Raw genomic sequence first — 25,326 nt, 5'->3', positions numbered from 1 at the left:
AAGTTTTTTCAGAATATATAAAAAGCATCCAATATCATAACTCACAAAGAGCAAACTCCATATTCACCAATGAAGTTTTCGCAATAATATATAGTTATATTTCGATATTAGAAAACGAAATCCCAATAACAAATGTCTCACCGACAGAAACATCTAAACATTTGAAAGTACGACATGAAATCACACTACTCTCTAGTTATTTAAACATCATTAAAGAAAATTTCACGAAAGACGACGTTTCACAACATACAAAACACGATCTACAAAAATTTTGGCATGGTTCATAATAGATTATTTTACACACAATATTGATTTAATTGCACAAGCAAGAAAAAATTTTAGACCCCAAAACTCGAACGATGATACCGCTATCACAGAACAGTCAGATTATGTTTGGGACCCCGAATGGTCTCATCCCGCATTTATAAGCTTCCCACAATCAATCTCAAGTCAAGCAATAAGTACGATATCTTACATAAGAGATTATGTAAAAGTAATACCATTAACCATTGATGCAACACCATTAAACTATAATACATTTTTACCCGATACACAAAATAATAGTTTAAACTCTACAGTTATACACAATGAAAACCTCAATGGAACTAGGAATCTTACTCAACAAGATATCCAGACACCATCACACTTCATAAATGAAGAAATTGTACACACAACAACTACACAACAAAGTATTTCACCAATACGCCCAAATTTAACAACACCAAGAAACACAAATCCTTCACAAACACAGGTAACCTTACAATCAACCGTTAAACCTTCGGTTGCCCCTAAATATTCACATATGGATTACCAAACATACAGACCCATGACAATACCATCAAAAACACGCAAAACATTCACCAGAAACAACTTTGCAGACCATAATTATAATTATACACATCCATCAAAAACAAATTATCAACCACAAAGGAATTTTAATCAATATACAAAACCTCGAAACTGGGATAACCCAACGGCCCAATATAATTACAAAAATTTTCAACCAAATCCTCCACAGGATCGCAGTGAAAATTACCCATTTTTTCAACAAAATAAAAATAAAAAACAAACATCTTATCAAATGGATTATTTATCCTCATATGACGATTTCTTACAACCAGATATATTTGCACCAAATACTCAAGAATATCGTAGACAAGGAATACAGAAAACACGTACAAATCATAGGAATTTTTCTCCACAATCAATAGATGCACAACATCAGCAACCAATTCAACAACAAAATCCACTTAATACACAATCTTTTCAACCAATTCAACAACAAAATCCAATGACTGCACACTCGTATCAACCATCACAAATGCAAAATGAAATACCACTCCCATATTATCTTCAACAACATGAAATAACAAGAAACCAACTTTCAAATTTTTCCCAAATGCCAAATGCAGCAGAATCATTACAAATGACAATGAATCCATACCTAATGGGTGGATCATCAATAACATCAAACAAACCTTTAATGGTTTTCACAGGAACAGACCCTGAATACTCTGTAGAAGATTACTTAAATGCAGTAACAGCAAATTTGATTTTAAACATAGGACCTGAACCAATTAATACGCCACTACATCAAAACTGGATACATCGACGCACAGCGTTGATACAAACAACCTTAGATGGCGCAGCCCAAAAATGGTTTTCAGTACTACCTCTAGAAATAAAATCAAACTGGAAAAGATTTACACAAGAATTTTCAAAAATGTTTGACTCCGAAAGAAACAAACAACAACAAAGAGTTTTATGTAATGAAATTCGCAGATTACCAAACGAAACCATCAAGCAAATAGCAGTACGAATCGAAACACTAGTTCGAAAAGCAAATTCACTAAATACACATGACTATAAAAACACAAAGATGACAGAAATCTTAATGATGACCTTAACACCACAATTAAGGAAAATAGCAATAAAAAAGAGAGCATCCCATCCTTCTTCAATTCGAGAACCCGATTTAGATTTTCGAAAACTAGTAGACAAATTAGAACAAGCAGAAATCACGATGAAACTAGAAGAAACGGAAAATCTAAAATTACAATACGTTAACAGAATTGAAACGACTCCCACTAATATTAATAATATACAGGAATCAGAAACAGACCTCGTTGAAAAAATCACTGAAATACTCAATATTTACGAAAAGAACCCGAACTTTAAAGGCAAACCATCTTTCAAAAAATGGTGTAATTATTGCCGACGATACGGACATAGTATTTCCGAATGTAGACAAAAACAGCAAGACAATCAAAATAAACCTCAAAAATACAAAGAACCAAATAAATCATTCTATCAATACATGAAAAAAGATCAAAATCTACCAAACAAAAATGTATACAGCAACAACAGTTCAGGAAAGCCACTTCCGAACAATACAAGTTATACAAGAAACCAATCCCCATATAACTCAAGTCATAGAGGAAGATCACCAGAACGAAGAAATACACAAAATTCATCGCAAAATCACTACAATAGACCAAATAGTAGAAATAACTACTCCAGATCAAATTCAAATACACAACGATTTGTTTCTAGATCTAATTCCCAATCAAGAAATAACTACTATCCAAACAACCAATCACGAAATTCATCATACAATAGGAATAGAAACTACTCCTATAATCGAAATAGAAGTTATTCAAACAATCGAAATCAGAATTACCCGAACAGTCGATCAAGGAATAACTCATATAATAGATCAAACTATAACAGACCAAACAGCAATTATCAAAACAGATCGCGAAATAATTCACAAAATCGACACCCAAGTTATAATAATCGTTATAGAAATTATTCCCAATCACCACACCGGAATAATAATCACTATAATAACTCTAATAATCGTCATAGAAGCAGTACACCTAAACATCAAAGACAAATCAATCAAGTACAAGCTAACCCAGAAACAACATCAGACCCCCCAGGTATTGATGACACAGTTACTGATACGTTACAACTCAATCAAATAAACTGTACATCATCAGATTCAGAAAGTGATACTGAAAACACTCTTTCTATCAATATGATAAAAGTCGAAAATGACTATGAATCTGTCATATATGAACAACCCTTTCCATCACATATATATGAAAATCAATCAGAATTTCTTCAAAATTATTACACTACACCCATAAATTCCACACCAACGACGCAAGAAACAAACGAGATTAACACTACAGATCAAACCAATAAAAATACCAAAACAAAATGCTTGAATACAAACCATATTTATCAAAATATACAAAAAGAACAACCCAAAGAAAAAATTTGGACAATACCATTTCTCTTAGAAAGCCCAAGAAATAAAGAATTTCAACCACCAGACCTTGAAATAGATTTTTTAATTGATTCAGGAGCAGAATCAAACATAATAAACATTCCCACATGGAATGAAATAAAAACTTTACATCCAAAGCTAACACCTCTTGAAACCTCCAGTAAGTTAGCAACAGCACAAGGATCAACATTGATAAACTACGGAAAAATCCAATTATTTCTCCTCCCTACCAGAACAATGGAGCAAAGTAAAATTCTAAACAAGCCATTTAAACAAATATTCCATATCACTGATATTAAATATAATATCATTGGAATACCATTTATTTCGAAGTATATACCAACAATTAACATCCTAAACAGTAAAATATTAATCAAAGATAAATATACAAAAACAAAAGAAACATCCCTAACATTTTTTCAAAGATTAAACAAACAACCACCATTCTTTTCAAAATTTTATCCAATATATAACCAACAAAGAAAACACCTGAAACCACTATCAGGAAACATCTATAATTTTTCAATCAAACAAGTTCACCAATATGATAAAGAACAAAACAAACAAAAATTTTATATGTCAAATTTTGAATTCAAACCCATTCATAAATTTTTCAAAATCACAATCTCTTCAATAAAATATTTGAAAAATTCGAATTCAGATATCATCTCCTTACATGTCTATAACAACACACCTTACCAAGTAACATTACCTTTAGGACTTTTAGGATATTGTGAAACTAACGCTACAATATCACCAATACACGAAAAAGCCTATCGCGTAAATAATATACTCCAATTATTAGATATTTGCCAATCTACAATTCTTAATGAAGAATTATCTATAAATAATATAATAAGTAACGAAAACAGAAATACGGATTATTTCACAAAAACTCCATATTTCAAACCTACATTCAACATAAGTAACTACACAGAGGACCAACAAAAATTTTTAACAATGTTTAATTTCCAACATTCACAAATAACACAAGACGAATTCGAAAAATTAGCCAAACAGCTAATTAAATATTCATCAGTCTATGCAACATCAAAATTCGATGTTGGCAAAATCAGTTCATCACTACATCTCCCATTAAAACCAGACGCAGTTTTCAAAAAACAGAGAGCAAGTAAAGTACCAATTCACTTACATGATAAAGTAAACAGATTACTCGATATTTTAGAACAGTACAATATTATATCACCAGTTAATAAAGAAGAACAACCAAAAGGCAACACATTCATCAACCCCGTTATCATTCTAGCTAAAGGAGAATCATTAAAAATCGTTCTCGACGCTAGATACCTCAATTCACTCATAGATGAATCAAAATGTAATTGGCCCATTGAACCAATACAAGTTATTTTAACAAAAATAAACGGCAAATACTTTACAACCGCCGATATGAATAGTGCATACAATCAAATGCCACTAGATGAACAATCACGACGTTTAACACAATTTGTTATCGGAAACCAACAATATGAATTTAACCGCTTATTCTATGGAATATCCATAGGACCAGCAGCATTTTCAGCTTTTATGAGCAAAATTTTTAGACCACTAATACTCAAGAAAAACGCAATCACCTATCTAGACGATGTTTTTATGCAATCACAAACAAAAGACGAAATGTTCAATGTTTTAGAAAAATATCACCAAATACTTCAGAACGAAAATCTGAAGGCCGCCCCCGATAAATCACACTTCTTTTTGACAAGAGTTAAATTCTTAGGACATAACATAGAAAGAAAAACAATCACTCCATTGAAATCACGCATTGACGCTATTCAAAAACTTCAACCACCAACAAATAAAAAGAAAATCCAAGAATTCCTTGGAATGTTAAACTTTTTAAGTAAATATGTTTATAAAATGCAATTATATCTACGACCATTTTACAACATCCTTAGACAACAAAATAATTTTGAATGGAATACAGAACATCAAGCACGATTCGAAGAAATAAAGAAACTTTTAACTGAACAAATTTCAAACACAATTCCAGACCCTGATCAACCATTTTATGCAATGTGCGATGCTTCGAACTTTGGCATCGGCGCAGCACTATTACAATCACATAATGGTACAAATAAAATGAACCTCATATCAGCAAATTCTCGATTATTCACTCAAGCAGAGCTACGACTCTCAACTCTAATGAGAGAATGTACAGCCATAATATATACATTGACAGAATATGAATTTCTGATACTTGGATCAAAGCATCCAACAGTTTTATTCACAGACCACAAACCCATCATTTTTCTTTTCACACAGAAATCTAACCCAAACCACCGAGTTTACAGATTTCAACTAATTCTAATGAAATTTCCAAACTTACATATAGTTTGGACTGCAGGAAAAAATCTTGCATTACCAGACACCTTAAGTCGAAATACACCACCTGAATTACTTACACGAAAAACAACAGTTGAAATACCCAAAAACATAAAATTCTACCTTGCAGAAAACGAAACATCACCCCGATTGGAATGCAAATATGCAGTAAAAACTGATATTGAACAATCACAAATAAATAATTTACAACATTTCCCACTTTATTTAGATTGTCAAAATAATCATTATGAAGTTGACCTACTTGGAACATCAACTTTCAAACCAATCCCATATTCTCAATGGATAAAAAATAACACCCAACAAAAACGAACAAAACAACACCCGCCTAAGAAAGACCATTTTCCACTAATTGAAAAAGAAGATTTAACTGATAAAATAAATTTATCAGGACCACAAACAAATGATTCAAAATACACAATAAATCAAGTTTTTGACCTTCACGACCCACTTGATACAATACCCTTATCTAAATTAGAAATCGAAAACATTTTTCTCCCCCCAACAGAAACAATTACAATTTCAACACTGAAACAATATCAAAACCTTGACCCAGTAATTCGACAACTGAAATCATGGCACAAATATAAAACTAAACCTATCAAAGCAGATTCAACCATTCTAGGAAACAAAACACTCCTCCGATACTTTCGCAAATTTAACAACACAACAATTAACGAAAATACAGACCTTTTAGAGTATAACCTGAATGAATCTACAGTTCCATGTCTCCCTATAAGTATGATTCTCATCGCTTTTAATATTTCACATACACAAAATATTAAAGGACACTCTGGATCAGAAAAAACATATTCAAATTTTATGCAAAATTTTTACTTTCCAAATGCACCAATTTGGATAAAAGTACTATGCAATGATTGTATAGTATGTCAACTGAATAAACCTTACCCAAATCAAAAACAAATAGCACAAAAACAAGATTTTAAAGGACAAAGTTTGTACTTTAATCACCGTATCTCATTTGATACTAAAGGACCAATTTCACCCTCATCAGAAGGAAACTCCTACATTATGGTAATTGTTGACGCATTCACACACTATGTAGCACTTAACCCAGTACCACATTCTAATGCTTATTACGCATATACAACACTTTATGAACACTGGATAGCAAAATTTGGACTACCAGAAATTTTAGTCACAGACAATGGTACAGAATTCATAAATAATGAAATAATAACACTATGTCATTTATACAACATTAAACACAAACCACGTACATCTCATGCACCTTGGACAAACGGCTTAGTCGAAGGTATGAACCGTTCACTACAAGAATATCTTAGATGTATCATCAACGGAAATGATACAAAATATACCGAATGGTCAGCAGATGTAAAATTATTTCCCTTAGCATATAATTCACAAATCACGACAACTTTAGGAATGTCACCATACGAAATGGTTTTTAACCAAAAGCCACGCAAACCAATAATGTTTACAGCAAATTCCCATAAAAACGCACAAGGTTATTGTCAACCAAATAAAGACTCAATTTGTTATAACCTCCCATTACATACGCACGATGAAGATCATTTTCATCACCCACAAATTCTTAAACTAGCCTCCGGTACACACACCGAATGGATTTTAAATAGAGATAAGAAACACAATGAAATTTACCAAAAAATAACGAAAAAGTTATTACAAAGACAAAACATAAATGAACAAATCAATTCACGTTTTACACCAGCTTCCGATTTAAAAATTGGAACATTTGTTTTAATACCTAATTTTAATACTCAAAAAGGAATTTCTAAAAAATTACAACCCCTCCGAAAAGGACCCTACCAAATAATTGCAAAACCCACTGATGTCACATATAAAATTACCGACTCAAACAAAAAAGAAATCGTTCAGCACCGAAACAACCTATTACCTTATTACCCAAAAGAATACGCACTCCGCGAATTAACTCAATTATATTCTTTCACAGGATTAAAAATCATTCAAAATGAACCACATCTGAAAAACACAGAACAAAATGATAACCCCACCGAAAATCAAAACACAAAACCAACCGCTACCAAAAACAATACACAAAACCATAAAGAATCTCCAAAACCAAGAAAAAATAGAAAAATGACAGAACAAATAATACCCCAAGAAGAAATAGACAAATCAGAACATAGAAAAACAACAAGACTCCGAAATCAACCACGTAAAAACTACAAAATGTTCATCCCCCAATCTAAAATATTAAAGAAAGTAGAATTTAAAAAGTAATTTTAAGATTTTATACTTCACAATCTTGAAACCTCCGTAACATTTTTCATTTTAATTTTTCAAAATAACATGCTCACAAGTACGCAATAATTCTAGTTCAAAATAGACCAATAGGATTCATCCAATCCGCCACTTTCTCTAACTCAAACTAAGATCAATTAGACGAATAATCTAGAACTCCAGGCACATCTCTAACTATAACTTTACAACCTCCAGGTCAAAAATAAGCAAACCACTCCAACTTGACAGCTAAAATAAATATCACCATAATACCGTACCCCTCCCTTATCTAATAACCCAAAGATCAACAATATTTCCCCAACTCAGACCACGAATACCCCCAAAACAAATTTGATAACTTAGCCTAAAGTAACAAAATGAAGATTTTAATTAGCCTAAAGTATAAAAATCTCACCATACCCCGGATCATTTGACAAACAAAAATAAAGAAAAAGACGACCTCCCAGTCACCATGAAAATTGCCCCCAACAATTTTTTACAAAACTCAACCCACTTGTCAAAAAACTAATAAATAATTCGACCACACTAGAAAATCGCCTCAAACAGCAAAAAATATTCGACCAAGAGATCATTTCTTAAATGCTTTTCTCTCAAACAGTTGCTCAAATACTTATAAATTTTAAACATTTTTTTTCAATACTTGAAGCCTTTATAATATTTCTTTTTGATATACTTGAATCTTTTCTAATAATCTTAATCATTTTTTGTAACATTTTTTTAATTTTCTACACTATACTCGAACTATTCCTCCAACTTTCCAAAACCCTTGAATATATCCACAGGTACGATTTTCACAACTTGTCTAAATGATACGAACAATTTTCAGTAGAACTGATATTTTTTTATTGTTTGTAATTTTCATAACATTTTTATCATCCCTCATTTTGACCATATGTAAATGTATAAAGAAAGCAATCATCACATTTGCCCTAGCAACAATTTTTTTAATTATTTTTTTGGAAGAATATTATAATAAACATAAACCTTCCCACTAAAGTAACAATTCAAAAATCCATCAAAAATTGCTACCCAACAGTCACAGAATCAGTCTTCACCGACATCATCCCAAGATAATCCAACACCACCTTCAACTACTCAAAATCCTCAAACATCCACACGAATTTCTTTTCAAGACAATCCATACACTTTTGAAGAACGGCACGCTCGTTTATCTGAACCACTAGAACCAGTTGAACGACAAGCATCTCTAAGTGAACCAACATATAATCTTTACCCAACACTACCACAAGAACTAAGCAGAATACGAAACCTTAGTCAAAACCAAAACACAACAGAAATAAATAGACAAATTATACATCCTCGACGAAATAGAAATTTTCAAACTCCCCGAGTTCATTTTGATATACCTCAATCCCCATCACAAACCACTCCAGAAAACACCACTGGTATATTACCAGAAACCCCTACACTTCTTTCACAACGTAGCACCTCAAGCTTACCATCAGATTACTTAGGTTCAACACCAACATCTGAACAAATACGTGAAAATCCTTTTAACCCCCCAAACCAAACATCACGATTTCCATATTGGACTACACATTCATTTACACAAGGTGAACCAAATTTAGTCAATGACCCCATAGATATTTCTACGGATACAACAACATCCTCATCACTACCAGAAACATTATCACTACCATCAACACCATCAATAAGCCAATTTTCACCACTACCCTTTAACTTAAATTTTCCAAATAATCTCGACGCCAGATATCGAGAACAATCATCAATAAATATTCCTTTAAGATTAGACTGGAATACATTCACAGCACCTCCACCATTATTTGGACAACATCAAGAAAGTAACCGCCTTCATAACTGGGCACTTAATAGATTACAATATCGCCAAGATATTCACAACGATATCCGTGATCACAATATTCAAATACTCCAACAAAACAGTTTACAATTAAAGTTTGAAATCACAGTTAAATTAAACAATATTACACAACATCCCTACCCATTAAAACCACCTAACATAACAGCTCAATCATTACCACCACCGTTTATAACTACTGAAGTAATATATAAATACGACAGATACACCAAAAACACAATTGGTTACATTACATTTTATAACCCATACTCAGGATTATCATACACATGTATATTCTAAAATTATTAATTTTTCTCCAACTCTTTTTTCTAGTAACCTCAAATCAAAACATAAACCCTTCCCCTCGTACAGGACCACAAGATTTATTAGTAACACATTACGATTGCGAAGAAAATGAACAAAAAACACTACATAAATATGCAATAAATCAAGTATCACAATGTGAAACAGAACCACAAGCTATAGAAACCACAGATATCATAGCAACACTCTATTCAAAAGCCCGAGCAACAACAGTTACAGGTTATAAATTCACAGCGACATTTTCCGAAAAGAAAGTACATTGTTCACAAGTCTCCAACGGAAACAAAAACCGACTTGACCATGAATCATTCTATCAAAGTAATATAGAACGCCTTTTACATCTCAATCCCGACGATTGTAAAAATGAATTACTTAGACTAAACATCACACAAAATAAAAACTCCCAAAGAAAATTAGTTAATTTTCAAGTTTTTTCAGACTCTGTACACCAATCACAACTTGAAAGACACCAAGGACATATAAAACTAGACGAAAAATACCCGTATAACGGCGCACACGGACGATTAACCTATGACCTACACGATAAACATTGGATACCACACATTGGTATAAATAACCCATCAAACTGCAAAGCAGACACGAAAAATAAAGGATACCAAGAAATAATGTTTTTCGATTGGAAAATACAACTCGAAAAAATACAACTAACACGAGATTTATCTGATAATACAATGATCTATCAAGGAATCCGACTACCTTGTAAAAATGATCAAGGATATTGCGACCCTACAACGAGAACACAAGCAACAATTGTTTGGTTCCCCGAAGATACATGTACAACATTTCAAGTAGCAAAAATACACGCTCGTATGATAAAATTTCACGAAAAATATTTCATACAATCAATTCCTTATGAACAAGTCCATCCATCACGCAAACTAAGTTCCGATTTTAGAAACATAGACAATATAGAAAATAAATTGACACGTTTTCAAATATATCAAGAAACAGAACTTGCATGTAAATACAGGAATCCACTTCATAGAACACAATACTCTGAAATATTAGTTGAATACGAAAAAGGATTCGACATGACCACTGGAAAAGTAAAAATCGACCCATATGCCACAGGTCATCCTCTAAACGAAGGAACATCCTATATACCAGTTAATTTTGAAAAAAGCAACGGACAACCTGGTGGACATCTAAAACCTTATGACACCAGAAGCACACGCTTACAAGAATTGTCACTAATGAATACTACATATTTCGGTAATATCCATTATGATATTCATTTAGATATGAAACTAGACTATACAATTAGCCGCATTTTTCAAGAAATGTCACTCTCCGAATTAGAAACACTACACCAACTATGCGAATTAGAACGGACACAAATATTACAATCACTTTCACTAGCAGTATTAAAAATACCCTATGCAGGATACTTATTATCAGGAAATAGATCAAATTTTTTAGACTACGAAGGAAACATCTTATGGTTTTATACTTGTACCAAAAAAGTATCACCACTCTACGTTTTTGAAGATAAACGATGTTATAAAAGAATCCCTATCTTTTATAAGAATAAAGTACATTTCGTGGATACACTTTCACGAAGAACCTATTTCTGGGATACCGCAGTCCCATGTGGATCAGAAAATAGCCACAATGTAGTACAACTAAACCCTGATGAAAATAAATATTACCTTCTCACTCCATATCCCACATTAATGCAATCACTCAAAAAATTTTCACCAGAAAGCATTCGCGCTATCGCTCGAAACCCAAATATAGACTTACAATCAATAGGAATATACTCAAAATCAGATATTCAACATCACATTAGAACACAACAATTCCAGGAATTATTAACACAAATGGACACAATACAAAGACAATCAATTGACCAAAACTTACGCAAACTTGCAGAAACCGCAGGTTTTGCCGATATCTACACACAAGACTATAGCGGATATTTTAAAGACATTAAAGATTATATATATCTCAACGGTGAAAAATACCGTCCCCAAGATATATCACCAATTAACATTTTTAGCTTTGTTACACTCAAAAATGAGATCCTCGATTTTCTAGGATGGCCCTACTACATCTTAGAAAAATTGACTATTTTATACGCAATGTTTAACTTTATTGGATTTCTTTTCTCACTCTTAAAAGGAATCTACAATACATGTGCTATACACACACAAGTAAACAGACAAGCAAGCGTAGCACGCATACTCTTTGCAGGATTTTTTGGAATTTTTTCCACATCTATAAACAAAATTCTTTTAGACGCACAAATAAAAGAATATAACACAAAAATAACAACACGACAAAATACATACGACGAAGAACATAACAATGTCGACACACAGCCAACGGCACCACAACTACCACCCCTACCAAATAATCATCCACTATCCCTAGTCCCACGAAATTTTCGAAATTTAGCAATCACACATAATCCAAATTTTCGACTCAATACATCGCAAAGTCCCGTCCAACATATAATGACACATCAATCACAAGATGATAATACTTATGAACAAATTATTGAACAGCCCCATACCACCGCTTTTCAATCTCAAAATAATAATTTTTTTAGCCCACGATGAGCCGCCAACTTGGATCACTACACCGATCAAATTCCCATCAAACCAATCTTACCTCTTCAATCCCAATCATACCACTTTTTGCTTTTCCGCCACCCGATTTTCCATCTAGCAATGTAACATCAGGCATGAATTCCGACACTAACTCACATATTTCAGTTTTATACTCCATCTCACAGCTAAATAACCCGAATATTGAAACCCCCGATGAATTTGCCGACTCAGAACCATCTCCATCCAATAATTTTCATAACCCTTCTAATTTTTCTCAACCTCCTTTTCAACCCATATTGTCAAATAACCCTGACCCAATCACTCCGACACCCTCTTATGCTTCCCAAGTTACCCCAACCTACTCCTCATACCATTCTGACCAATCATCTCATTCTCCAGACACCCCCCGAATCTCCCCAGAACTAGATAATTTTATTACCCTCCAACAACAACCCTACCACCTTAACACCCCGACCATAAACCAAATCTCCTCCACTACAAATTCATCCAATCCCCCTACACCCTCTTCAAATTATACTGAATCATTAACACCATCATCCACATCCACTATATCTTCACTAAACACTAATAGAGCTTACCGCACTTTTAAAAGAAAATTCCCCAACCATCCTTTCCCAGCAAAACCAGGAACAGCCCGTGAATACATCAACCACCCCCAGCATACTAACACTAAAGAATTTTTAGCTATCACTTTACCCTCATTTCCACAATACACCTTAAACACCCCTCACGACGCTAACGAAACACGCAACTTTGTAGATGAATACGTTTTAATGCCCACTCTCTCTTGGACCTCATACTATCATTTCACTAACCCTCTTTGCTTACCTTTATCCAGCACTTCCATCGATATAGACCGAAACAAAGACATGCTATGTCGACTAACTACACCACTAACCGCTAGACAGTTTACTTACGTTGGATATAAAAAATCACTAAAAATACACACTGCACCTAGAGCTAATGAATATACGCTAGAATACTACGATCACAACATCATCAGAGCTAACCAAGATCAATTCTTAGATGACGATCGCTTCACTAATCCACAAATCACCGAGAAATTTTTCATCAAGACACCATATGTATTTACACTAAACATCTTCGACCGAAAGTTTGATCACATTATTTCAGAAGCACTAACAAACACACAGGCATACGAAAGTTTTAAAGAACGCTTCCAAATCTTTTCACTAACCTTTCATTTCCTTGCACCACACGAAAGAGATTTACACTGCTCACACGATATTATGTTGCGCACTAAACAAACACATACATACAGTTACTATCGTTTCATCCAAAATCACTTTGACCTCCACACACCCTCTAGACAACCACACCATCGTTTTCAATTCATCAATTCAAAATACACTTCACCGTATTTCCTAAATTTCACATATTGTATTAAAGACACTAACCTCCATGGTATTCTTCGTAATTATGACCCCATAACCCAAATGTACATTTTCTGCCCCATCACCAAGACCTTCAACGCCGAAGAATCCCGACCCTTCCTTATCCCGCACGAGTTTGTACAACCTATAGAAATCCCAATTTTAGAATTCATCCACAACACTAAATTTAACCACAAATTATATAACTTAATCCAAAACACACCTTATGAGTTTGCAGTAGGCACTGAAGAACTAACCACTATTAAGGCACTTCAATTGCTTTGGCCACTGCTTCAAACTAAAAATATCATCCGCATCTTAGCTAAATTAATAACAACTTCAGAACTAATTCACGATATCTTCCCCCACGGTTTTTTCCCCGACGACTAACAGGTAAGTATGAATTCAATGAATATTACTAACTAATTAAAATATTAAAAAACTCACCATTCTTTATTCATGTTTTCTTTAGATTTTTAGCCTTCATCCTAGATCATCTGAAAAATTCACAAAAGAAAAATAAAAAATAGCAAACTTCTTCAAAACTATTTAAAACCCTATTAAACTTGTGCACCAACAATTAAATAAATATAATACCAATGCAATAAATTAATTTATAAAATTTTCCCCCAAAAGCAGTAAATCTAATTATGATGAAAATTTGTATCTTAAAATTCCCCCATAACTAGCAGTAAATTTCCAAATTCTATGCAGTAAATTAATAAAATGCAATTGCAGTACTAACCTTTTGATATTTTCATTCATTCGCACAGAAATTCTATCCAAACTCGCACAGCTCGCCCACGAAGAATTGTTTAAAATAATGAATTTCAGTTTCAAGTTTTCACACTCAACAACTCTAACATATAATAACATGTTTCAAACTTTCCTTTAACCCGGTTGGAAAGGAATCATATACTAAACAAAACTAACCAACGCAGCTTACTAAATACCACAAATCATAGAATAACAGCATGACTAAGAAAAGGAAACCAACGGTACCCAAACCGGATTAACCCAGTTTAAAACTGGATAAATTATTCTTTTGAAGACTATTACAAAGTCTTAGAAAGAAATAATAAAACACAAAAAAGTCGAAAGACAAACCCATACCACAAACAATTTGATTTTTGAAAAAAGGACACAACCAACGAAACATAAGAAAAACCACAACAAACCCAACATAAAACGTTGTCACATAACAGGACCCCTCACAAAAACCGCATGAAATCATACTCCCACACCTGGCCTAACCCACCAGGAAGGACGTCCTGAGCATGCTCTATAGCCGGCCTAACCCACCGCGCTACATCCACGCTTTGTGACCACACCTTTATTTTTAATAAGAGCTACTCAAGGGTGAGTAACTCTTCAAAATAACCGAACTAAAACAAAAAGCTTTTGTGAAAACAACTAACTAAAATCATTATTAAAAAATATTAAACTAATAAAAGTTTTATAAAATGTAAAATCACATGATGCAATATATAGATCAGAATACAACACCAAGGACGAACATCAAAAGATAAGACGACCTCACTACACTCGAGAGAGAATGACCAACTACAATCGATATGCCGCTCACAATCACAACTCAAAGGATTTAGAGTACGACTTGACCTCGCAGAAAAGGACTTCATTGAACTAGACCAATGACCACCTCGATGACCCAAGTGTACGTACAGATCCGAGTAACCAGGCATCCCCTCCACGCACAATCTCCACGCCATTCCCAAGCTAGATCAGACACAAAAGAAGTTCTCCCCGAAGAACAGAAAAACCTGACATAGCCAACCATTCTGAAATCAGAATTGGTTTTGTTGCAGAGACTCAGTCGTTGTCACAAGAAGAACACAACGTCTTATGTCTCTAACTCCAGTTTCCTGGAACTTCCTAAACAAAAAGGAAACAAAGAAATATGATGATTCGCCAAATACCAACGTCCATCATCCATCCTTGAATTACAGAAGAACTGTTCTAAAAAACTCTGTAAAACCCGGATGGGTGGAACCTGATCTAAACTACATTTTATGATTGGATAAATTAAATGTTTTACCAATGTAAAGTATTTAATATTAACCAATCATGATCCATCTAACTAACAACCCACTTATTTGTAAGTGCTGAAGTTACTTGTAATTTCAGCACCAGAGAGATTTGAATTTAACTTAGAAATTAGTTGGACTCTCCCGAGCACTTCAGCAGCCGCAATAAACCAGTATACCCTAGATCTATTGAGCCTAGCAGAGACTAGTTAAACAACCTGAGACTAGATAGTATAAGAGTAAGATTAGGATCGGTATTAGACTAAGAAGTTGCACGAATCTATCCGGCCGAAAATAAGATAGCGTGACGAGCAGACGGTGTACCCTATCCGAAATTACTCTATGAGTTATACACTCCAGACATAACTCACTCCGACTATGGCGCAAAACGTTTTAAAAAGTTCTACAAAATGATTTTTTATATTGTAAAAAAGAGTTTATTTTCGTTTGATTGCCAAAAAATGTCTTTTTATTGAGTAAGAAAGATTTGATTCTTCGTTTTTAGGTAACTGTTGGCTAAATTTTTGCAAAACAAGTTGCACCATATTAACTTTTTTCCACTTCTGATCTTCTAAGGCTCTGATTCTAAGGCTCTGATCTTCTGTTTGGAAAAACTACTTTAACATTGCCATTTGCCATGATAAAGGAAAAAGCAGTTTAGCCGTAATTACACGTGCAACAACTATGAAAACAAAAAATTTGAAAAGTGGAGGGAAAACGGAAAAAAGCCAATTCTAGGCAAAATTTAGTTTCATCAGTTTTTGTTTAAAATCAACCCAAATTGAGAAAAACGCATTTAAAAATGCTTCAAATCTTATTCAATTTGTCCGGATATTTTAAATCGGGGTTAGATCTTTTACCCGACCGACCTTTTACCAGACCGACCTTTTACCAGACCACAATGCAATCATTCAATTAGGATAAACTAAAATTTTTGGACGATTCGAAAAGGAAGCGGTTCGAACAAACAAAATTTCGCTGAGAAACCGTGAAAACATTGTCTTTAACCAGACCAAATGGCGCCATTACATCTGTCAATCAAATTTGTTTATCGAGTCTGGTAAAAGGTCCATGTTATAACTTTTGGCTCTTTTTCCTTTTCCCCCCACCTGCAAAATTTTATATTTGAAGTTACTGTTCACTTTGTCCGATTGTCATGAAAATTGACATGCAGACTGATTAGGCCATGACAAACATATTTGGTCTTCATAATCAAACTTGTAAAACTACTCGTTAGACCATAAAGTTCATGTTTGAATGAGGTGGGGGGGAAGGAAAAAGAGCCTAACTTTTCTGCTAAAAGGTCGGTCTGGTAATAGGTCGGTCCCCTTTAAATCAGTACAGTATATTTCGTCTTATTAACGCGTCAGCGGAGATTTGATCCGTCTTAGAAGTTATTCTAAATTGAATTGAGGCATCAAAATTAGTCTATTAAATGCTCTGCTTTATACAAAATCAATCACTTTGTTTTAAACATTTTTGAAGTTTTTTTGGAAATTTTTTTCTTTTTTTTTGAAAGAGAAAACTATTCCATAGAACTTAAAAGACAGTCGGAACCTTCGCCTTGATACGAGAAGTCTTGTCTCATTTTCAGTGCGCGTGAAAAAACCAGCAGAATTGGTTATAGGTTCGTAACAGAAAATGAAATTCAACAAAAATAGTCACTAGAGACGCACGCGCATTATTCTACACATATTATCAAACTGAAATGCAAAAAAAACGTAGAACTAATTGAATTTGTATTTTCAAATCTTTCCCCCTTTTGCAGAAAATTGGTCGAAATTGGAAAACCAATTATCCCATAGTTGTTCAGACTTTCGAACAAACGGAGTGGAATGTTTATGTTTGAGGTGGTTTATTTTATTCCGTCAACTTTTGGCTTTTTAACAAAACAACTTTTATGGAATTTTTTAAACCATCGAAAAGACTTTTTTCAATTGTTTACCTGTGTTTTTTAGTAAAGTTGCGTGGGCTTGAAAAGAGCTAATTTGACCGATGTGCGAGATTATTGTGCGAAATATTGCGTTTTTATAACACGCGTAAGCGGCGGATTAGGGCGTTCCAAAATCAATTTAGTCTTCCAAGTAAGTCTTGGGAGACGCTAAGTACACTCTCTGTAATGTACATAGCGTTGGGGAAAAGGGAAAAACCCTTTTTGTTAATTATTTCGTCAATTATTCGACCAAAATTTTTGTAAATGGTCTTAAAGCGCAGTTGGAACATTCAGGATTCGCGCAGTTTTGTTTTTTATACCCATATTCACAAAGAATGGTTGCTAACTGAGTTCACTTCAAACTGAGTCGACTTGAAGCAAAAAGCATGTCAAAAAAATTGTTCCCCCCTTTTTAACTCTAAACAACTTAACACCCTACAATTTCACTCCCTACTTTTTGTTGCCTTAGCAATATAACATCGCTACATTTTAAAACAATTTCTATGACTTAACACCGTTTTAATCCAAATGAAAAGAAAACTTACTTCAAAGGGGATTTCGGTAACCATCAAAGAATTAAACGAGAGAAATTTTTGCCATTTAAAGCCAGACAAATTTGCGCTACTTAATTCGCGTAAGTTTTGAATAGAAATGACCTTGCAAATGATTTCAATGAAACGTTTCAAACCAAAATGAAATGGCCTTGCCAATATTTTCAATGAATCATTCCAAAATGAACCAAAAACAAGCAATAGTTCAATGAACTTCAAAAGCCCGCAAATAATTAGACGTCCTTTGACTAATATGGCCTGATTTTCTAGACATTTTCAGCCGGTATAGAAATTAAAAAAAGGTTTAACCAATGCCAAAAGCCTTAAAGTCATTATTTTTAGAATCATTCTCGAACTTAAACTTATGACCTGATCGCTTTGTCAGCTTTTTTTGAACTGTTGGCACATAAACGCAAAGCTAAAGGGTTTGCCAGCCCCTAGTCCCAACCTAGCATCCCGAAAATAAGGGCGATTGTCCTGGGAATAAATTGCTAAGGCACGAATCATGTTCTTGCGTTTAGTTACGTTTCCGGGAGTCTGCAAGGAAACGTCTTTTCAAAAAAAGCTGACATAAATTTCAGTAGGATTAAAATTTGAATTTCAATAATACGAAAGAATAAACAAAAATGTTTGTCTTTACTTGGGAGAGTTCGGATCAGTTTGTCTTTACTTGGGAGAGCAAACTGAGTAGCCAAATCGTTGGTAATTGGCAAAACCGCACTGGCAACTGCAACAGTCGGGGTAAATCTCTCGCTGAGATCTTTTATATGCTTTATGACATTTCGGGCCTCCGATTTTCCCGCTGAAATGTCGTGGTTATGCTCTCCACGCGTCTCGATTAATTCGTTATTTTCAGTAATGGCAGTTGCTCGACATTTATGTGTTTGATATTTTGAGCAAATCCAGTTTTCTGTAAACTTATTTTTTCGCTTGAAATAAAATTCATGGCCGGACGCTATAAGAATTGGCTTGTTTTTAGATGAAACTGTGAACTCGAAAGAAGACTCAATCATAATGTGTTTATTTTGTTTGCGTTTGCTTATCACTTGAGTAAAGTATAAAGTGACTGTCAGAATTTAATTTTTGTCAGAATTTTTACGGCAAATTGTTTTGAATTAGCACAAGCAGCTTTTTTAGTAATCATAAAAGTTTAGCGAAAAGTCTAATTGAAAATAAATTACAAACCTGTAGATAAGAGTCTTATATAAATTGGGAAGCCTCCTTTTAGCATGTATAACTAAGATAAACCAAGTTTTTCATTATGGTGCGTAAGTTAATTGCAGGATTAACTTTGGTGTGATAAGAGTTAAGATAAGGAATTCATAAAGCATTAATTTTAATAGTGAAATGACTAGGTGTTAAAATGTACTGTGTTAAACTGGAAAATAGGAGTTATATTGTTGTCGATTTAAATTGTTTAGTAGTGAAATGACTAAGTTTTAAAATGTACGGTGTTAAATTGTATGTCATTAAATTGTAGGACACCAAAAAAATTGCCAAAAATCGCCAAAACTAATTTAAGAAGATTTAGTTTGCATAATTTGGGCTGATTTTTGCTCCTTTATTTAGATCAGAAATCACAACAAAATATCTGATCAATTACTGAGCAACTTACCTCAAAAGACGCCGCTTATTTAGTCCAACGGAATTTAGATCTAAATTACCCACTACTGCTTTGAAGCAACACATCCACGAAATAAAATACCATCTTGCTGGACCTGTTTATAAACTCAATGGGGCGTTATTTGCGCCAATCAATCACGAGGTCCCACCCGCACTCAGTAAAAAGAGAAAATAATCGATTATATTACAATTATAATTGTACTTTTATCAACATTAAAAATAATTATACGAGCCAAATTTAGGTGTTTAAACGATATTTATAATCCATTATGTTGATAACATTTTTTGTGACATATAATAAATTATAATCAATTATAATTGATTATAATTTTTCCGAAAATCCGAAAATCTCTTATAATAAATCAAAAAACACTATGGTCGGGAGTGGCAGTAAAAAGGGTAAATGGTTTCAATAAACAAAAAAGTCTTTTTGAAAATTTTATCGGATGCTTAGTTCAATCCCCCCAGTAAAGTCAAACTCAAATACAATGATTTTAAAAGTCTTCTTTGTTCGTGAACACCATTTACTATAGAAACTGCCACTCCGGACCATTTAAATTGAAATAAAAATCATAGTAAAAGACCCGAGGTAACCAAGGTAAACAAGACAGTACCATGGTAATCAAGACAGTACCAAGGTAAAAAAGACAGTAAAGGTACTGTAAAGAAAGAATTTATTATTATTATTATTTTCGGCATCACTTATTATATTTATTTTTGGCCTAAATTCTATCGGCTAAATTGCCGCTACCCTGGACAGACGTTAACTCAACGTAGTTAATACTAATGAGAAGACGTTTATTATCATGTTTCTGCAAATTTAAACTTTTTTCAGAGGTCGCACTAATTGAAGGTCTTATTTTCGAAAAATTGTTTAAAAAAATCGAATTGAAAAAAAAAAATGAAAAAATAAATAGATACCAATGAAAATCATTTAGCCCACATCAATTCAAAACAAAATGAAACGTTGACGTTTGTTGAAAAATATTGGATTATAATCGATTAAAATGTATTATAATCAATTAAAATGGATTATAATTCAACGAAACTTGAAATTTTTTTCTTTAAATAATCGATTATAATCGATTATAATCAATTATAATGTTTTTTTTGTTTCGAAAAATAGTAGCATTATAATCCATTTTTAATCAATCATAATCAATTCTTCTTGAAATCCGTAAATTACATTAGCCGAATTTTGAAATGTTTTCAATAAACAAAAAAGACTTTTTAAAAATTTTATCGGATGCATAGATCAATCCCCCCCCAGTAAGGTAGAACTCAAATACAGTGATTTTAAAAAGTCTTCTTTGTTCGTGAACACCATTTACCATAGAAACTGCCACTCCGGACCATTTAAATTGAAATAAAAGAATAGTAAAAGATTTGAGGTACCCAAGGTAAACAAGACAGTACCAAGGTAAACAAGACAGTACCAAGGTAAACAAGACAGTATCAAAGTAAACAAGACAGTTCTCAATTGAGAGTAGCTCAAAACTGGCAGTGACCTCTCTCTTGATGGAGGGACTGACTGTTTTACATTTAATTTCAGTTATTTGTAGCCAATCAAAATTGAGAACTCAAAATTCTCAGATTAAATTACCAAAGTTTCAATTATAACACATAATTTCAGGTCACCAAAACTGAAACTAACCGATTACCAAATAAGCAGAAAAATCAAAATTCAAATAGTATTAGATCTATAACACATTAGAAAAAACTTATTACTAAAAGAATAACGAATTTGCAAAATTTGAACTTCACAAACAATTTAAAATTCAAAAACAAAGCATGTTTTGTGAATTCAGGTATAATTACACCCTTTTTAAAAAATTTTGGATTGTATAAGAGGCTCCCTTAGAACTAGTGAGCTCAGTAGTTGGCCCGATATTTTGTGGTTAATGCGTAATTGATGATTCACTGAAAAAAGCCAAATCTGAACCTTTTTGGGGTAATTTTGGGCTGAAGTTATCCAAAAAAAAAGCAGAATTGAGCCATATTAATTCTGGCGGTATTAGAAACTTTTTTGCTATCACCTCTTGTCCAGTGTCAGCCAAAATTAAGAAAGGCCTTTTTACTTTATTTTTTCCAATTTATCCGGTCTTTTCATATCAGTGCTGTATTTAATATCTTTGAATTGCACAAATTTTTCTTTGAATTGTTTAAAAAATGACAGTTCATCGATTGAAAATCATTTTTTTAGTTGCTGCTGCTTTTTTAATTGAAGATAATACAATCTAGATACTTTGAGGTGGGTCTTTCTGAAATTACCGTTTGATATGCTTAGGTACAGACATTGGTGTTTTCGGTAATCGATAGTTGCGAGCAAACCATGCTTGAGATGCACCGGCGTCACAACATATTCTACCGCGATGGAGGCTGTTGCAAAGCTCAGTGTGATTTATACCGCAGATACGGGTTCACCAAAATGATAATGCCGCCCGTCGAATACTTGTCTAAAATGGTGAACTACACGCTCGACGAGAATAACAAACGACTCAATTACATCCGAGCATTTTATCTTCCGAGATGCCGAGCCAATGTCGTGACCAAAGTAGGTTTCGGGTCTGGCGAGTTATTACGAGAAGACCATCCTTATATTTACTCGCCATACATGCCTGGAGTTCCTTATGTTTTGGGTCACAATAAACGCAACTTGACCCACTCGATTCCCTATGGAAACCCGGCTGACTTTTTGACCTTCAGATGGTTCCGAAGGAATGTTATTTGCCGAGGTCAGCCTTGGATATGCATGTCACAGCAGCAAGGAGGTTCTAGTTCAATGAATACTGCTAGACGCAGAAGATTACCATTAAAAAGTGAACTAAAAAAGTTTGTGTAAAAATAATTTGTATTACGAGATACAATCTTGGATAAAATTTATTGTTGTTCCGACTTTCGAAGAAAACGGAATATTTAGGCTCGGTGTGGTATTTTTTATTCAGTCAATTTTGGTCGATCGAAATAACAGTTCTTGACAAGAAACTTTTATATCCCGTTAAAGATATCGACTCCCTTAAATCAAATGTAAAAAGATATTTTTACCTCCGATCATTTTTTGCAAAGTTCTGGGAGTTTGAAAATTGCCAATTTGGCCATGCTCTGGACTTATGAGCGATTGGAACATTTTATTCATAATGTTAAAAGCGTAACGCAAATTATTTATGCGTGGAGAATTATCTCGCAACACAAAACCGTTCCAATTTGAATTGAGGCTATAGCTAATCGATCGTATTAGTTTCGTGTGACTCAAATTTTTACACTTGATCTTTGATATGCTGTCCAAAATTTATAGATTTTCAGTATTTTTTCCCAAAAACTATTCGATAGAGATGAAGGGACATAATCGGAACATTCAAGGCTTTGCCCTGATATACGAGCAGTCTTGTCTGAAATTAGGACTCTTTTGCACTCTCTGCCGCCTTTCAAGTTTTTGATTCGACGTTCGTAACGAAAGTAACGAAGTAACTGCAGACAAATTTCGACTTTTAACTAGCAAATTTTGACAGATTTTTTTTCATAATCCGAAAAGAATTGATGTATTGAGCTCAAATTTGAATCAATGTTTTACTTGTGATCATTTTTTATAAAGTTCTGGGGGTTTAAAGATTGCCATTTTGGCCAATTTGGAACAATTAACGCGCGATGTATTTCGTGCTATTAACGCGTAAGCGGAAATTTAATGACTCGTATAAATCGTTCCCAAATTGATTGAAACAAGCTATTTGTCATAATTTTTACTTTACTAGGAGCGAAATCTATCACTTTGTTGCTTTATATGGGGTGAGGTGGATGATTTAAAAAAACTTAAAATTTTGTAATTTTTTTTCTTTTTCAAAAAATGCAAGCCTAGCTTTTAGACTTAATTATTTCCGCAAATAGCAGGAGTATCTTTACATACAAAGTGTAAAAAAACACAGTGGCCTTATAACATTTCTTTTCATATGAAACACAAAGGTCGCTATAATAAACTTTGTGCTTTTCTTGGTTGTGTTCTATCAAAAAGTCATTTGGTTCAATTTGGCGGTAGAAAATTTGACTTTTGATTCTACACATGATAACAAGACTGCTCGTATCAGGGCGAAGCCTCAGAAATTCCGACTGCTTTTTAAGGTGCATGGAGCAGTAATAACCTGAAAAAAAATTAAATGTAAAAAAAATGAAAAAAAAAAATTAAATTTGAGTTTTTTGACAAAAATCATCTCCCCACACGCCATATAATGTAAATAGAGACAGATTTTGCCCCTAGTACGAAACATTTATTGCAAACGTGCAGAAAAACGTACCCATGGGATGTCCAGATTCAGTGATTCCCGAACCACTTCTGAGGAATAACCATGTTAATTGTTTGGTTTCGGATCAAGACACAAAACAACCATACAACGACAATTTGTGTTTGTTTCAGCGCTTGCAGTTCATTTACATGGAACATCTAGTCTTGAAACATCCACTTCCAAGATCTTTAATGATTTTCTGGAAAAATCGGGTTGTGAACCGAAACAATTTCGTGGAGTTTCGATGGATAATCTACCAATAGTTGAAGATGTAGTGAAAAACATCTTTATCCACGATATCGACATTGAAGACGGCGACTTCGTGGGAGAACTAGCTCGGAGAAGATTCGGTAAATACGAGAATACAGTGAAACTTCTACGATACAACAACCACATTATTTACGTCAATAACATCGACAACTTCTTCAAATACTTCCGATGCCCATCTTGCGATACATTTTTCCACAAAGCAGACCACTTCAACCGCCATCTTCTCTGTTGCAAGGACCGAATCAAAAACATTTACCCCAAAAATGTTTAAACTCTACGAGAGACGTTGTTTGAAAAACTGGATGGGTTCAATATTGAGTACACAATAGAACAAACTTTATTCAAAAATATCGCTATTTTTGACTTTGAATCAATTTGCGTGCCATCCGAAGAACTAAAACCAACCAAAACAATAACTTGGATCGGGAAGCATGAATCCATATCAGTGTCAATTTCATCCCATTTGCTTGAAAAACCCATATTTTTGTGTGACAAAGATCCACAATCCCTCATTGTTGTTAGCGGAAAAAAAATAAAATCGAAATGAGAACAAAGTT

The 25,326-nt window shown here is 33.6% G+C and overlaps 1 protein-coding gene across 1 annotated transcript in view; it reads left to right on the top strand.

Moving 5' to 3' along the window:
* Window positions 1–23,120, top strand: part of LOC134857188 (uncharacterized) — a 35,935-nt gene extending 12,815 nt beyond the window's left edge. The window contains exon 3 of the mRNA XM_063873564.1: window positions 22,513–23,120. Coding sequence (XP_063729634.1) covers window positions 22,513–23,067 — 555 coding nt within the window. The 3' untranslated portion in view covers window positions 23,068–23,120. The remainder of the gene's footprint in view (window positions 1–22,512) is intronic.
* The last annotated feature ends 2,206 nt before the right edge of the window (window positions 23,121–25,326 follow it).

The sequence above is a fragment of the Symsagittifera roscoffensis genome, chromosome 1 (assembly GCF_963678635.1).
Source record: "Symsagittifera roscoffensis chromosome 1, txSymRosc1.1, whole genome shotgun sequence".
Lineage (NCBI taxonomy): Eukaryota > Metazoa > Xenacoelomorpha > Acoela > Convolutidae > Symsagittifera > Symsagittifera roscoffensis.
Note: the sequence above shows the minus strand (reverse complement) of the source record. Positions and strands in the feature narration are given on the sequence as shown.